Below are 17,856 nucleotides of genomic sequence, written 5' to 3'. Positions count from 1 at the left end.
TTTATATGAAAAATAGGGAAACTGAATCATCTTTTTAAAGAAAATGTATATCTGCTGTTTGATTTTAGAGGTCTTTATTAGAATACAGTTTTGTAAAATGTTTTCAGGTTTTGCTCCCGGATTTCCCTTTGTAAAGCAAAGTTATAAACATAAACATTTTTGTTTAGTCTTATGAACCTGTTTCAAATTTGCTCCCTTTTTTTCTCTCCAAATCCTTTGTTTTGTTTTTTCAAAGAAAATATGGCCATCATAGCTGTACTCTCACAGCCTGTATCTAACGGTTTGCCTTTCAGCTCTGGTTAGGTTTGGTTGATTATTATTTTAAGTAATTACTAGTCATAAATACATCATTATTATAATTATTGGCTGACACCTATCTTCTCAAACATTTGCAGGGTTTAGGAAAAGAGAGCTTGATACTGACCCATGGGTTTACTCACGGGGGGGGATGCAACCGGTTTAACAACTGGCTCGGTGAGTGCGCCCTTTGTGCGCACGCTTGCGCTTCGCACATGCACGCAGCATTCAAAAAACGACTTTCTAAAGCTTCAAAACTGAACTTCTGTGTCAGCGCCTGTGAGTAAAAGAGCTGCTATGCGGCCATCTGCTGTGCCGTGTGAATCAGCTGAGCTAAAAACAGGGAAATATGGGCCAGGAAAGCACAAGGGCAGGTGGGCAGGTCCAAATGCTCACCGAAATCACCAGTTCGCCTGCACGTGTCCGAACTGGCTGAATCTCATACCTGGGTTTACTTCTTTGTGACTGGGTCAAACAAGTCTTAGACGCCAGATGCACGACATTTTTCTGCAAAGATTAATCCAAGTGTTTTGTACACTTTATAGCTGTAGGATTTGCAACTGGATCTGTTCCTGCCCAGGGCTTCCCTACTATCCAAAATCTAACTGCCATATGAGCTACTGGAACAAAACCCTCGTATCCATTTGGAGAAAATGAGATAAACAGACTAGACTGTAAAGCTTTTGGTCATTATCTTAGAGGGCACTCTGGTTTCATAAAATGCCTTTTTTAAAGCCTCAATTTTGATCACGTGACCGCGAGAAGGCTGTGATGGTCATAAGTGCGAGGAGCAGTCCTAAGTCAATTTTCTCAGTATTGCTGTCATTTCAGATGGTCACTAAGTGAACTCAGTCAAGGGTTACATGCAAAGGAAGTTTCAGCACCAAACTGATTTTTTTTTTAATTTGACGGAAGAGAAAAAATATAGAGAATCATGCATGTTCAAATTTCGTGATCATGGGATCAAGTTTCAGATGCTTGGCCACTAGTTCATACTTATGACGTTGCAGTGTCACATGATCCACTTTTGCGACCTTCTGACAAGCAAAGTCAAAGGGGAAGCTGGATTTGCTTAACAACCGGGTTACTAACTTATCGACTGCACGGATTCACGTAACAACTGTGGCAAGAAAGGTGGTAAAAAGGGGAAAAACTGACTTAACAACTGTCTCGCTTAGCAACAGTAATTTTACAGTCAATTGTGGTCGTAAATCGAGGACTATCTGTACCACTTTTCAGACAATGAACTTCAAGACACTATCAAATCGAAGACTCACCCAATCTTAACAATTACCCACATTCTATTCTTCCTTTCAGTGTCCCTAAAAATCTAGAAATCCCTTGCTTGAATAATTCTGTTTTCCAAATCCATATTGTTTACTGTTCATCTCTTGTTTAAAAACCTTATTTAGTATTTCGGCGGTACTCTGGTACAAGCGCCATTTCTGACTGTTTTTAGGAACAACTGCAATGGATCTGATGTATTTTTGTTAACGAGAATAAAATAAGAGAGTTAGAAAGGGCCCTTGGAGGTCTTCTAGTCCAACCCTCTGCTTAGGGTTCTACACTGCTTCAGATGAACAGTTATCCAATTTCTTTTTCAAAACTTCCAGTGTTTGAGGCTAGTTTGTTTATTTAAGCAATTTATATCCCACCATCTCATTTTCACAATTCAGAATATACTGAGTTGGCCAAAAAAAAAAACAACCACCAAAAATAACACAGAAAACCAAAATAAAATCAAATTTAAAACAACTCTAAAAACAACAACACTGATTAAACAATATTCAGTGTGCCAAAATGGACAGCAAGTGACATATCTCATTCAGCCTACATGTTGGGCTCACATTAATTTCTTGGCCCCAGAATTTTGTTGGAAAACCAAATTTTAAAAACAGCCTATTCTTTTTTTTTCTATTTCATTTTACAGCATTTTTGTTTCTGTTTTTCCCTCCCTAAGGTGAACGGATTTTAAAACAATCAGTGAGCTGGATCGCCAATGGACGAAAACCCTACAGCCTTTTGACCAAACACAATTCAGACAGTAAGTAATTTTCCAATCCCTGCAGTTCTATTTTAAGAAAGCATTAAGATGCCATATGCTTGTTATTATGTTTTAAACAACAAATTAAAATGGCTTAATTTATGAAAGATCCTGTCGGTCTCTCTCTGTGCCCTTCGATAATGGAAAACAGATTAATCCTTGCTAAATCCTAATTCATTCTGGCTAACACCCGAAGAAGCAGATTGCTAAAAAGCTAAAGTCAAGTCTATTGTGATTGCCAACATCCTTCTCCAGTTTATAAATCAGGCATTTCCTGTCATCGTAAATCCCAAAGGGGAATCTCAGTTTTTTTAAAAAAGTTTTTTATTTTTATTTTCTTACATACAATTATAGGTATACATTCGTATAGTTATTCTTCTTCTTTACATTTGTCGTTCTTATACATTTATTATTCCATTTAAAAGTTATAATATAGAGTTTGGGTTGCTTTATTTATTATCCCATCCATCTGTTTAACACCACCATATTTTCCCTTTCTTTTCTCCCTTCCTCCTCTTTTTTCCTTCTTCCCTTACCTCTCCCTACTCCTACTCTTCCCCTTCCTACCCGCTCTCCTTCTCTTTCTCTACCTTCACCCATCTCTCATTACATCTTCCTTCCTTCCCTCCTCTTCCTCGCCTCCTCTCTCCCTTTCTTTTTCTGTTGTCATAGGTGTCTCTTTCAAATCTCAATTTATGTTTTCTTGGGATGGTATTTGTGCAAACCAAAGTATAGTTTAGTATCATTTCTTATTCCCTTCCCCTGGAATGGAGAGGAAATGGAGATTTGCAGTATCCTTCCCCTGGAGTGGGGAGGAATGGGGATTTTGCAGTATCCTTCCCCTGGAGTGGGGAGGGAATGTGGATTTTGCAGTATCCTTCCCCTGGAGTGGGGAGGGAATGGAGATTTTGCAGTATGCCCACCAAGCCACACCATTCACACAGAACCGGTAGTAAAATTTTTTGAATCCCACCACCTCCTACAATGGCAAGGATGACAATTTCCCTTTCTGTAGCCGTAGAATCTGCACTCCTTCCTTCTCTCTTTCTCCTTCAGACCAAGAATCGTGGACCAGCTGGTTCAACATTGATCATCCCGGAGGGAACGGGGATTACGAGCGCTTAGATGCCATTCGCTTCTATTACCGGAACAGGGTGTGTCCAAATCCCATCCAGATCGAAGCCCGGACTACCGATTGGGTCCCTGCCACCAGTTCGGGCCAGGTGGTCCACTCCAGTGTCCACAAGGGCTTCTGGTGCCTGAATAAGGAGCAGCCCCCGGGGCAAACCTGCTTCAATTATTCAGTCCGTTTTCTCTGTCCTTCGGGTAAGAGCGGTGCTTAATTTTTCAGAAGGGTGTGTGTGCAAGTACAGGGAGTCCTTGGCTTATGACCACAATTTGAGCCCAACATTTCCATTGCTGATTGAGGGGGACATCGGCTGAGTGAGTTTTGCTCCACTTTATGACCTTTCTTGCCATCGTTAAGAGAATCACTGCAGTTGTTAAGTCAGTAACATGGTTGTAAAGTGAATCGGGCTTCCTCATCAACTTTGCTGGTCAGAAGGTGGCAAAAGGGGATCCCATGACCCTGGGAAACAGCAATGGTCGTAAGTATGAACCGGTTGCCAAGCATTCTGAATTTTGATGATGTGATCAAGGGAGGCTTCAAAGGTTGCGACTGTGAAAAACGATCCTAAACCACTTTTTTACAGTGCCGTTGAATTTAGTGAATGGTCACTAAAAGGACTGCTGTAAGTTGAGGACTACCTGTAAGAAGAACGGCCCTGATGGATTTAGATGCAAGGGATCTTATGGGAGGATAATTTGGGAAGGAAGATGCTAGAGGAGGCCTTGGGACTCAGCTTGGTTGTTTCCTTGCAGACATTGCATTACTCAACTAGGTAACACCATCAGCACTGATGATGTTAGCTAGTTGGGTAATGAAACATTGACTTGATTGGTGGCCTGCAGGAATTTTATTGCTCCATTAGGTTATATCATCAGTACCCTGAAGATGCATTGATGGGGTACTGATGATGTTACCTTGTTGGATCATGAAACATCTGGAAGCCAACAACTCAGCTCAGACAGCACCAAGGGCTCCGTGGCTTAGCCTTGAGCAATAGATAGTCTCTTCTATTGGAAGATTAACAGATTAATAGAGTTGGAAGGGACCTTGTAGGTCATCTAGTCCAACCTTCCACCCAAGCAGGAGACCCATTTCTAAGAGATGGCAGTCCAGTCTCTTCTTAAAAGCTTCCAGGGATGAAGCTCCCACAACTTCTGAAGGCAATTTCTCTTCCATGGGTTGATTGTTCCCACTGTCAGAAAAATTTCTCCTTATTTCCAGGTTGAATCTCTCCTGTTTCCATCCGTTATTCCTTGCCTGGCCTTCAGATGCTAGTATTTGACTGCATTCATGCAGCATATAAACCTGTACCACAGCTAGCCCACGTTCTGACTTTGCCAGAAAAACTAGCATGGCAACTAGAGTAGGCCCAGGGTACCTGTGAGACCACCTACTGCCACTGGTAGCCTCCCATCGTCCAGTGCGATCCCACAGAGTTGGCCTCCTCAGGGTGCCATTGGCCAGACAGTGTCGGCTAGTGACCCCCAGGGGGAGAGCCTTCTCTGTGGGAGCGCCTTCCCTCTGGAATGAGCTGCCTCCGGAGCTTCGTATAATCCCCGACCTCTGGTCCTCCGACGTGCCCTAAAAAGTTGGCTTTTCCAGCAAGCCAGCCTGGCCTGAACAAAACAAATCAAATTATTGATTACTGTTAATTTTAATTTTAATTCTTTAAAAAAAAATGTCATTGTCAATTTTTTGGGTTTGGGATAACCTATTTAATTTCTTTTTAACTTTTGTATTATATGTTTCTTTTAATGTTGTACACCGCCCTGAGTCCTTGGGAGAAGGGCAGTATATAAATCGAATAAACCTAAACTTAAACCTACACGGAGAGAAATTTCACCTCTGGGATAGAAGTGGAGAACTTGATGTGTCAAGCTGACCTTCTTGTCAGTCTTGATCACAAGCAGAAGCTATCAAAACTCTGGAGAATTAAATGCGGACAACCCATTACAAGCCCCCCCAAACAAAAATTCCTATTCAGTTTGGCTTTAAAAAGTTGAAGAGATCAAGGCATCTCCAAAGAAGTAAAAAATTAAGCTGCATGATTAAAAAGGGGCGGGGCTTCAATGGCACACTCTGCAGGAGCTGGGCAGTGCCAAATTGAATAAATTAAATTAAATCAAATGCCCTCTCCCCACATCTTAGAGTACTGGGTTCCTCATCAATGCACCTGAGCGCAGGACAAGAAGCAATGGATGGAAACTAACCAAGGAGAGAAGCAACCTAGAACTAAGGATAAATTTCCCGACAGTGAGAACAATTGATCTGTGGAAAGGTTTGCTCCATTGCTGGAGGCTTTTAAGAAGAGATTGGATAGCCACTTGGCTGAAATGGTATAGGGCTTCCTGCCTGAGTTGGAGTAGAACAGTGGTCACCAACTGGAGGTCAGTGGACACTAGTAGTTCGTGATAAAATTATGGTGGTCCACAGAAAAATTATTTGCATTTTTAATATTGCACTAAATACTATTTATCTTTTTAAAAAATTCATATTAGTGGTCCGCGGGACTTAAAATTATGAATTTAGTGGTCCCTGAGGTCCGAAATGTTGGCAACTCCTGGACTGGAAGACCTCCAAGGTCCCTTCCAACTTGTCTCTTCTCTTCTCTTCTCCTCTTCTGTTCTCTTCTCTGCTCTCTACTCTGCTCTGCTCTTTCTATTCCTATTCTATTCTATTCTATTCTACTCTACTCTACTCTTTCTATTCTTTTTTTATATAAAGATTTTTTTTATTTTTGAATAACACAAACAGACAAACACCCCAAACACACACACCAACACAAAACCATCTTCCATTACAAATGTTAGAAAGGGTGTCAATTGGTTACAAACTTCCATGCATCCTTCCAAGATTGCATGTCGTGTCGTCCTGATGTCAGCTCCTCCTCCTACTCTTTCTCTTCTCTTTCTTCTCTTATATTCTATTCTATTCTATTCTATTCATGCTACTCTATTACTCTACTCTTTCTATTTCTATTCATTCTACTATTCTATTCTATTCTGTTCTATTATACATGCAAAGGGTACATAGACCAAAACCAATAAATGTCCCATTGAAGGAGTTCCCATGATAGATTGCGCTACTTGGGGACAAACAATTTTGGAATCTGACTGGAGTGAATCAGTTCTTCATCATACACTTCGCTGTCATGGTGGTGAAGCAGTGAAGCTGCTTCTCAAGCCATCACCTGATGCTTCACTCCACAAGGAGAGGAGGTCATGCAGTTCTAGGCCTTTCTTTTCAAGTCTTCCCGGACTCATCTTGCTCAACCTCCTAAGAGGGCTGCTGGCTGTGTCTCCTTCCCAGGGTCTTTGACTGGCAATTCCAAATCCGTCTGGTCATAGTGGTCAACATGGAGTTCCTGTTCAGGAAAATGTGACCGAGCTGGTGTGCAGACTCGGAGAAGGATATGCCTTGCAGATACTTTCATGGATCCGCGCTGTAAGGATATCAGTGAGGAAGTGAGGGCTTGTCTGGGACCCCCTTGCAAAGGTATTTTCTAAGAACATGATAACTGTGAAACTTAAGTTTAGCAATATGTATGTGTTGTGGACCCGGTCAGTGGCCAGCAGAGCTGGCTGCAGATTAGGACAGTGAGGATGTTGGGGAGGACCATGAGCCAGTCCTGGAATCTGGGGAAGGCTCTGATGAGGGCTCTGTGTTGAAGGCAGAGAGGGACCAAGGCCATCTGGTAGTTATTTGCCTACCTCCGGTCTGACATCAGTGAAGCAGAAGAACAGCTGGAGCCTGTTCCCAGTGTGAGCATGCACAAAGTTGCCAGACGAAGGGACAGCTAAGAACAGGGGTGGATTTGGGAGTAAGGCCACAGTGTGGATGATGAACGGCCCCCTCCCAAAGGAAATAAAAGAGGAGTGAAGGGGGAGTGGAGTTTGCAGGAGACAATTAGTTTGCTTAATTGGTTTGTGACTGTCCAAGACTCCTTGCCAAATTTTGCATATATTGGCCCTGTCAGCTCTCCAAGCCAGATAAAGTCTGTGACTGTAAATCCTCCTTTGAAAGACTTTGCTGGAGGTGAATGAGCAGAATTCATAGTCAAATAACAACAACAATAATAATAACAATAACAACAATAACAATGATGATGATAACCAACCAGCCCCAAAGGCTGTGAATCTCACTAAAGATTAACCAAATAACAACAACAACAACAACAACAATAATAATCCTCTGGAGTAACTCATGCTTTCCTTACCCAATTTAGCCTGTAACCTGACGTGCTCCAGGGGTTGGGTGAATGCCGAATGCAGCGCATGTTTCTGCCAAGGACATGTACTCTCTGGCATGGTTGCCCTTCAAGATGGCGCCCCGGCAGCTGGAGCCCGCCTCTACCTGCAAGCGAAGCCATCCAAGTTCTTAACAGAGTCAGGCCACAATGGGGGCCTTTGAGGTTCCTGGCCTGTGCCCTGATGGGAAAACCACCCTGCAAATTAAAAATCCAAGTACGTGACGGCTGTGATCACTTTGTCAGAGAGTGCTGAAAATTACTCGGCTGTTCGTATCTACTTGAAAAGAGCCGGTAAGGAAACGTTGGGCCCACATTCAGTGGCAGAATAGACTTCATGAGTCCTGCAGTTCCCTAGGATTGCACTGTGATAACCATCATGCACGGCCACAGCTTCTATGAAACATATGCAGTCAGAATTGCTTTCACAGTGCATCCTTATGCGCCCTGATTATGTAAACAAAAGGGCTAAGGGTGTTATGATAGCAGTTTTCCAGTACTTGACGGGTATAGAAGGTTTATTTGTTTATTTTCCAAAACCATAAGAGGACAGGACAATAAGTAATGGGTGGAAGATCATTAAAGAGATCAACCTAGAACCAAGGGGAAATTTATGACAACTAGCTGATAACCCAGCATTGTCTGAGTATTTATTTATAGGGAGGAAATGTCCAGACCAAAAGTAATCTCAAATGTTGGATTTTTCCCCCTTACCAGAGGGAGACCCCTTGTGGAGTACTGTGAAGTCGTTACCATGGCAACTCCACTGTGCTATACAATAAAATCCATTTTACAGCAGTCAGTAGAAACCATTTGAAGGCATAACAGGCTGTATCTTAACGAACACCTGCCAAATCCCCCCGCCCCTAAGGGATTTAAGGGGTGTCTTACCCCCCACAGTATTATTTTCCAGAGAGGAAGTCATCTGTGTACCAAGTTTGGCTGAAATGATCGAGGGTGTCCCAGAGTTATGCTGGAACACACACACACACACACACAACACACAGCTATTTTGATGACAGATAGAGAGAGCCAGAGAGACAGAGACAGAGAGAGACAGAGAGAGAGAGAGACAGAGAGAGAGAGACAGAGAGAGAGACAGAGAGAGGGAGAGAGAGGGGGGAGAGAGAGAGAGGGAGGGAGAGAGAGACAGAGACAGAGACAGAGAGACAGAGAGAGAGACAGAGAGAGACGGGGAGAGACGAGACGGAGAGAGAGAGACAGAGAGAAAGGGAGGGAGGGAGAGAAGGGGGGAGGGAGAGGAGAGACACAAACACAGATACAGGGACAGAGAGGGAGGGAGGGAGAGAGAGGGGGGAAGGAGGGAGACAGAGAGAGAGAGAGACAGACAGAGAGAGTGGGGAGGGAGGGAAAGATGAGAGGAGACACAGGACAGAAGGAGAGAGACAGAGAGGGAGGAGGGAGGGAGGGAGGAGAGAGGGAGACACACACACACACAGACAGAGAGGGAGCGAGGGAGAGGGGGAGGGAGGGAGACAGAGAGAGAAAGGGAGAGAGAGACAGAGAGAGACAGAGAGAGAGACAGAGAGAGGGGGGAGGGAGGGGAAAGAGAGAGAGAGACACAGAGAGAGAGAGAGACAGAGATGATCCCACCCTCAGTGTGTGGGGGGGATTCTAGGCACTGACGTCCATGTTTCTGTAGGGGGTTGAGGTTAGCGTACGCCCATCTTCCAGACTCTTCCAGATGAGTCAGAATGAAATACAGATGGAAGCCCAAACTGGCCGTCCCAATTGTTGAGGAAAGATTCAAATGCTTTTTCTCTTTCAGAAAAACCATACATGACCATGCATCCAGGAAACAAAGCCAGAAGAGAGGGTCAGAGTGTGTCATTCTGTTGTCATGCCACTGGAATCCACTACCTGGCAGATATTGGTGGTAAGACACTAAAATAGGGTTAAAGATAAAGATGAAGGTTCCCCTCGCACATATGTGCTAGTCATTTCTGACTCTAGGGGGCGGTGCTCAACTCTGTTTCAAAGCCAAAGAGCCAGTTGCTGTTCAAAGACGAACTCCGTGGATCATGTGGCCGGTATGACTCAATGCCGAAGGCGCACAGAACGCTGTTACCTTCCCACCAAAGTGGTCCCTATTTTTCTACTTGCATTTTTACGTGCTTTCGAACTGCTAGGTTGGCGAAGCTGGGGACAAGTAATGGGAGCTCACTCCATACGCGGCGCTAGGGATTCGAACCACTGAATTGCTGACCTTTCTGATCGATAAGCTCAGCGTCTCAGCCACTGAGCCTCCGCATCCCTAAAATGAGGTTACAGGACAAAATCTAGGCTGATTACTACCAAAATTAAGATAATCCTTGATTTACAAGCAAATTGGGACCATAAATTTCCATTGCTAAGCAAGTTGGTTCAGGGAGACATGCTTGATTTTGCAACATTCTTTTATTTGCCGGGCATAAACAAATCACAGTAGGTTTTAAATAAATAATAATAATAATCCAAGGGCATTAAGCGAATCTGGCTTCCCCCATTGACTTTGCTTGTCAGAAGACAATGGAGAATGTGGCAAATCGATCATGTGACCACAGGGATGCTTAGGTGCAAGGGACTGATTGTAGGTCACTGTTTTTTTCAGTGCTCTTGTAACTTGAAATGGTTGCTAAATGAACAGTTGTAAATATAGTTCCAAATGGTGCAAAGCTAGCAGCATCTTCATGTGAGGAACATCAACCTGGATACATCCCCAGCATTCTCATGGGCTGGCAAGGGAAATGCTGGGATCTGAAACCCAGAGGGCAGCAGGAAATGCACCTGCGTTATATTTCAAGTCTAGACTAGTTTTCAGATGGGTATTTTAATGTTTCATGGAATGCCTTAAATCTCAATTGGACTTCCTTCCCCTTCTCCTCTTCCTTTAGTTGGAAGAGACCTTGGAGGTCTTCTAGCCCAACCCCCTGCTCAAGCAGGAGACTCTATAACATTTCAGACAAATGAATGTCCAGTTTTTGTTAAAACCCTCCAGCAATGGAGCATCCATAACTTCTAAAGGCAATCCATTCCATTCATGCATCGTTCTCACTGTCAGGAAATTTCTCCTTAGTTCCAGATTGCTTCTCTTCCTGATTAGCTTCCATCCAATATTTCTTCTTTTGCCTTGGAAAAATAAAGTTGACCCCAGTGACGTGTGGTAAGGTTTATGGCTAGTGAGGCAAGTGGGCAAAAGCCGCCCTATGTTGGACACAGCGGCAGCCGCGGCGCTGTGTCCGCCATAGAGACGGGACACCTCTATGTCAGACACAACGACAGGGCTTTCGGACGCCCCAGCGCTATGTCCGCCAGAGAGGCGGGATGCCTCTATGTCGGACATAGTGGCAGGGCGGCATTGCCTCTAGCGCCGGGGCGTCCAAAAGCCCTCCTGCTATGTCCAACATAGAGGCATCCCGCTATGTCCAAAAGCTTGCTGCTATGTCCAACATAAAAAAAAGTGCCAGAGGCGGGTAAAACACACACACACACACACACACACACAGACAAATTACTTACAATAATACAATTACTTAGAAATTACATTAATTTTGAATTCCTCCCCATCCCTCCGACCCCACATACCTTTTCCAGCTGTTTCACAGAGGATTTCAACTCTGCTCTTGTCTGCCATGGTGAAAATGTAAAAATGTAAAAGGAAAAAGGCAAGAGCTGCTGAGGTCAGGCTAGGCTAGCTGCTGACAGAGTCCCCAATGGATGACGCTGCTTAACTGTTTAAAAAGCCTCTAAAAAAACCACCCTCTACAGGAGGAGGTGAGAGAACCACGTGCCTCATCTACATAAGGAATTTTTTGGCTTTTAACCCTTGCTTAACTCTGCTCGAGTAATCATAAAGTCAGACTAAATGAGGCACATGGTTCTCCTGCCTCCTCCTGTAGAGGGCACTTTTTAGAGGCTTTTTTAAACAGTTAAGCACTAAGCAGAGTCATCCACTGTGACTCTGGCAGCAACTACCTCAGCCTTTTTGCTTTTACATTTTTTTTTTCTTTTGATGATGACAGTGGTGAGGCCCTGCTTCCCCTGACTGCACATCATTGGTTGACCCCATCTTCTTTGTGGAAGTCCTTCTCGGATAACCTCATTAGATGGCCAAATCTGGAAGAAATGTGTATGTACAAATATTGTGCAATGCATTGTTGTAGAAAGCAGGGGATGGAGACATCCCCAATCCTCCACCTTACTTCTTGAGCAGCTGCAGTTAGGCCCAGCCCTTTAAAGTTGACCAAGTTGGGAAAAACTAGCTTAATTTAACTTTGGAGCTCAACCTTTTCTCTCTTTCTCTCTTTCTTTTTCTTTCTTTCTCTCTTTCTTTTCTTTCTCTCTCTCTCTCTCTTTCTTTCTTTCTCTTTCTTTCTTTCTTTCTTTCTTATATTAGATATAAATATAGACATGATATGAATACAGGAAATGGATACAAATAAGCGGGGACAGTAGGACAGGGACGGTAGGCATGCTGGTGCACTTATGCACGCCCCTTACGGACCTCTTAGGAATGGAGTGAGGTCAACGGTAGACAGTCTTAGGTTAAAGTTATGCGGATTTGAAGATAACAACAGAGTGAGGTAGTGCATTCCAGGTATTTACCATTCTGTTGCTGAACTTGTATTTTCTGCTATCAAGTTTGGAGCGCTTTCCCTTGAGTTTGTATCTATTGTGTGCTCTTTTTTTTTTGCAGCCATTTCTTCCAAGTTCAAAATAATGGGAGAGGGGAGGAATCCGAGAAACCCCTGCTGTAGACCCCCTTAGACACATGATAGCTTTGCTTCTGAGTTGTAGTTCTGATCTTTCTTATAGGTTCCACAACGATACTCTGCTGGACCCTGCCCTCTATAAATATAAGAGCAACTTGATTTTGAAGAATTTGAAGATGAACCAAGCCGGACGATATTTTTGCAAGACCAGCAATGAAGCAGGTTCGGTCAAGTCTCAAAGCGCAACCCTTTCTCTCATAGGTGAGTTGTTTTCAGGGAGATCTGAGATGGACCCAGAAGTAGGCTGAACAGGGAGAGCCAAAGGTCCCAGATGTGGCCCCGGGATGCGTAAAATACTCAGGTCTGGGATAGGTGATGGAAGTGGTAGGTATTATTATTATTATGGTTGCCATAAAGAAGAGGGATGGGGGGGGGGGGTCAAGCTATTTTCCAAATCACCAGAAGACAAGAAAAGAAACAACAGATGGAAATTAAGCAAGGAGAGAAGCAACCTGGAATTAAGGAGAAATTTCCTAACAGTGAGAACCATTAATCAATGGAATGACTTGCCTCCAGAGGTTGTGGGTGAGTGCTTCAAAACTACAAGACTTTAAGAAAACATTGGAGAGCCACTTGTCTGAAATGGTATGTCCCAAAGGTGCTTTTTCAAGAGGCAACGGGACTTTCTGATTTTTCTTGAAGACATTTCGCTTCTCATCCAAGAAGTTTCTTCAGCTCTGGCTGGATGGTGGGAATGGAAGTTAGAGCTGAAGAAGCTCCTTGAGCGAGAAAGAAAAAAAAACGACCTTCAAAGAAAAACCAGAAAATCCGCTTGCCTCTTCAAAAGGCATCTTTGGGACAACCATGCCTGGAGGACTGAAATGATTGACATTTGAAATGGCATAGGAGTTCCTGCCTGAGCAGGGGGTTGGACTAGAAGACCTCCAAGGTCCCTTCCAACTCTCTAGACTTTGAAAGAGAGACACACAAGAGAAACCATGCCTACAACAAGATTAGAATCCCTTAGGGATAAAGTTCTTGCTATGATATAGTATGAACATAACATGAGGTGAAGTGCATAACATACAAAACGCACAGAGGTAGTCCTCAAGTTACAACTTTTCCTTTAGAGAACATTTTGTGACCGTTTTCCACACTTATGACACTTTTGAAGCAACCCCATGGTCATTGGATCAAAATCCAGACCCTTAGCAACTGACTCATATTTATGACGGTTGCAGTGTCCTAGGGTCCTGTGTTCACCTTTTGCGACCTTCTGACAAGCAAAGTCAGATTCACTTAACAACTGTATCACTAACAACTGCAGTGATTCACTTAATAACGGTGGCAAGAAAGGTCTTAAAACCAGGCAAAATTCACTTTAACAACTGTCTCGCTTAGCAGCAGCTCAGTTGTGGTCATAACTCGAGAACCACCTGAAATTTCTACTTTTGTGAGGACTTTTTCTTGTAATTTAAACCAAAGTTAAATCAGGGTGCACAACAAAAGGATTTTGCTCTTTTGAGGCAGGATTATAAAGAAACTGTCACTCTCCACCCTTCCACCTGCGTTTAGCATTTTTTAAAATGGGGGTAAAAATCTAAGATGCCCTTTTCTCTATCTAGAAAAATCCAAGATGCCATTTTTTTCTATCTGGGGGAGAGAGAAAAACCTCTAGAAAAATCCAAAATGGCATTTTCTCGATTTAGGAAAAATTCTAGAAAAATTCAAGATGCCATTTTTTTTTCTATCTGGGAAAAAAATTCTAGAAAAATCCAAGATCCTCTTTTCTCTATCGGGGGGGGGGGGGGAGTCAAGAAAAACCCAAATGCCCCTTTCTCTTATCTAGAACAAGTCCTGGTGTCCCCTCAATGTATGAAGTTGCCCATTTGCAGATTCCCCCCTGCTCCATATTGTGATCTTTGTAAAAATGACCTACCACCAATCAAAAAGGTATCCCATCCCTGGTTGAAGACAACTCTTACCATTGATGGCCACAACTTGATAAGTAACCTATGGAATTGATTTTAACAGGAAAGAACCGAACACCCTGTGAGTCCAGGCCGGAGAGTTATCTCATCCGACTGCCCCACGATTGCTTTCAGAACTCGACCAATTCTTTCTACTATGACGTTGGTAGATGTTCAGCTACCACATGCTCCGGAACATTACGTGAAGGTTTCTGGTGCAAGGACACCATAACTTACTGCTGTGGGGTCTCCAAGATGCAAACACGGGATATAACATGTGCCGGCTACACGCTTCCCATCAAAGTCCCGGTGGAGTGTGGCTGCCAGAAGTGCACCGAGGTCAAAGTCACCGTGCGAGGACGAGCTGTGGCGTCTGATACGGGAGAGCCCATGAGGTTTGGTCATATCTATATGGGGAACAACAGGATCAGTATGACTGGCTACAAGGGCACCTTTTCTGTGCAAGTGCCCCCAGACACCGAGAGGCTGGTTCTCACCTTTGTGGACCGCCTGCAGAAGTTTGTAAACACCACCAAAGTGTTGCCGTTCAACAGAAATGGTGTAGCGGTGTTCCATGAGGTCAGGATGTTAAGGAAAAAGCCACCAATCACACTAGAATCCACGGAGACTAACATGATTCCCTGGGAGAAATGGAAGGAGAAGATCCAATCGCCGAAGTTGAAATCCCTCCCAATACATTTTACCGGCTGAACGGAGAACTCTACGCGGGGAAAGTGAAAGCCAGCGTGACTTTCCTGGACCCCAGAAACGTCTCCGGTGCAGCCACGGCACAGTCTGACTTGAATTTTGTAGATGCTGAAGGGGACATGCTTCCTCTGAGGACGTACGGCATGTTTTCTATGGATTTCACAGACGAAACGGCTACAGAATCTCTCAACGCGGGCCAAGTGAAGGTCCGTCTGGACTCTGCTCAGATCAAAATGCCAGAACACCTGCAAGGGATGAAGCTTTGGTCTCTGAATCCACAAACCGGTTTATGGGAGGAAGAAGGGGATTTTGAACTGGACCACAGCAGGCGTGGAAAGCGAGAGGAGAGGACATTTCTGGTGGGCAACATGGAGATACGAGAAAGGAGGCTGTTCAACTTGGACGTCCCCGAAAACAGACGGTGCTACATCAAGGTCCGGGCTTACCAAAGAGAGAGATTCCTGCGCAGTGAACAGGTTGCAGGTGTGGTAGTTTCCGTTATCAACTTAGAACCAACCCCAGGATATTCTACCAACCCTAGAGCTTGGGGGCGCTTTGACAGTGCTGTCACCGGCTCTAGTGGTGTTTGTGTCCCAGCTTTCTGTGATGACCAAAACCCAGATGCCTACAGTGCCTACATCATGGCTAGTCTTGGAGGAGAAGAACTTGAAGCGGTTGCTTCCTCCCCTCAACTTAACCCTTTCACTGTGGGAGTGCCACAACCATACCTCAGCAAGCTCAAGTACAGGAGAACCGATCATCTGGATCCCAACATGAAGAAACGGCCTTCAGGATCAACGTGGCCAAGCCTACGCCCAATATCGCCGAAGAGAGCAATGGTCCCATATACCCTTATGAAAAGCTGCACGAGTGTGAAGTGGCTCTCCCCTCCGCGGCTCACTTCAGGTTTTACAGAGTAGAAGGAGACCAATATGACTACAACACCATTCCTTTTAATGAGGATGACCCTATGAACTGGACGGAAGACTATTGGCTTGGTGGCCCAAACCGATGGAATTCAGGGCATGTTATATTAAAGTGAGGATCAACGGCCCCCTTGAATTGATTGTGAGATCTCGCAACACAGGGGGCACCCATCCACGGACTGTCGGCCAGTTGTACGGCATCAGAGACGTGAGAAGCATCCGTGCTATGGGCCATCGCAACTTTTCAACAGCATGTCTAGAGTTCAAGTGCAGCGGCATGTTGTACGACCAAGAACGTATTGACCGGACGCTGGTGAAGATTATCCCCCAGGGCAGTTGTTATAGGCAGAGCGTGAACAACATGTTGCACGAATATCTGGTAAACCACCTCCCCGTGGCCGTGAACAATGACTCCAGCGAATATACGATGTTGGCTCCTCTCGATCCGCTTGGTCACAACTATGGGATCTATACCGTGACCGATCAAGATCCTCGGACAGCCAAAGAAATAGCTCTGGGTCGATGTTTTGATGGGACCTCTGACAGCTCTTCTAGAATTATGAAGAGCGATGTGGGCATAGCGCTAACGTTCAATTGCCATGAAAGAGACACACGAGAAAATGTGTTCCAGTCCCTAAGGAACGTAGCTAGGTTTCCAGACAGCCCTTCTAGAGAGAGAACTGGCGTAAGAAGACGAAGTGAAAGTCCTGTTGTTAGAGTCCCTCAAAAGTCCAATAAACTTTGGTACCCTTGCTCCTCAATGGGCAGCTCTGTGAGAATCCCAGCCCCCTTATTAATTCATGAACTAGAGTTGACCCCACATCATACCATACATCCTTGCCAATTCCATATTTTTCAGAGTATAAGATGTGCCTTTTTCCACCCTAAAAGAGCGTAGAAATGTTGGTGCATCTTATACACCGAACAAAGCCATTTTGGCCCTCCCGAAGCCCCACCCTTGGATCCCTTTTTTTGTAAAAAAAAATGGCCAAGAAATGGCTGTTTTTGCAAAAACGGGGGCATTTTTGCCTTCCCCAAACCCCCCAGAAGCACTCTTCAGTCTTCAGCAGGGCTGGGGGAAGGGGGAAAATGCCACCGTTTTGGTGAAAAAAACAGGCCTGTTTTTGCCTTCCCCCCAGCCCTATTGAAGCCTGCAGAGTGCTCCTGGGGGGCGGGGAGGACATAAACTTTTTTTTCTTACTTACCTCTTTGAAATCTTGGTGCATTCTTACACCAGTGCGTCTTATAGTCTGAAAAATACGGTACTTTGAGTTTTTATTCAAATATTTTACACATGCAATAAGAAATACATCCGAAGAAAAGAAATACAGTAAAAAGACAAGCAAGCAAAAGGAGAAAGAAACTAGATAATCCTTGCCAATATCGAGAGGAATGGGAAGGTGCTGCTTATGTGATGCTTTACATGTCCTTCATTGGCCTTCGGAGGTCCTCAGAGAAATGCGAGGAGCATCTCCAAAGAGCCAATAATAGACCAAATAGGTTTTCCCATCTGGTTCTATCCAGGTGTGTTTACTTCCATCATATTAATTCCCAAGTAGCATGCAAGGTTAGTCCCTCATGACAGAAAGATACAGGTAGCTCTCAACTTGCAACCCATTTGTTAGAGGCCATTAAAAATTACAATGGCAGGGACAAAAGTCCTTGCATTATGACTGTAGCAGCATCCCCACAGTTGTGCGAGAAAAATTTGGGCACTTGGCAACCGGTATATATTTACAATGGTAGTAGCATCCGGGGGAAATCACGTGATCACCATTTTGCGACACCCCCCCACCCCCCACGGCCAGCTGGCTTCCAGCAAGC

At 44.3% G+C, this 17,856-nt stretch overlaps 1 protein-coding gene across 1 annotated transcript; it reads left to right on the top strand.

Moving 5' to 3' along the window:
• The first annotated feature begins 512 nt into the window (after positions 1 to 512).
• CILP (cartilage intermediate layer protein) lies at positions 513 to 16,836 on the top strand. Its single transcript, XM_032233163.1, is given in 15 exon segments — positions 513 to 576; positions 2,258 to 2,341; positions 3,398 to 3,667; positions 6,780 to 6,965; positions 7,696 to 7,868; positions 7,870 to 7,921; positions 7,924 to 8,010; positions 9,506 to 9,586; positions 9,589 to 9,613; positions 12,532 to 12,689; positions 14,463 to 15,038; positions 15,041 to 15,883; positions 15,886 to 16,095; positions 16,098 to 16,717; positions 16,801 to 16,836. Coding segments are annotated over 15 exon segments (3,465 nt in total).
• The last annotated feature ends 1,020 nt before the right edge of the window (positions 16,837 to 17,856 follow it).

This window comes from Thamnophis elegans, chromosome 16, assembly GCF_009769535.1.
Source record: "Thamnophis elegans isolate rThaEle1 chromosome 16, rThaEle1.pri, whole genome shotgun sequence".
Classification (NCBI taxonomy): Eukaryota; Metazoa; Chordata; class Lepidosauria; order Squamata; family Colubridae; genus Thamnophis; species Thamnophis elegans.
This window is presented reverse-complemented; position numbering and strand designations above follow the sequence as displayed.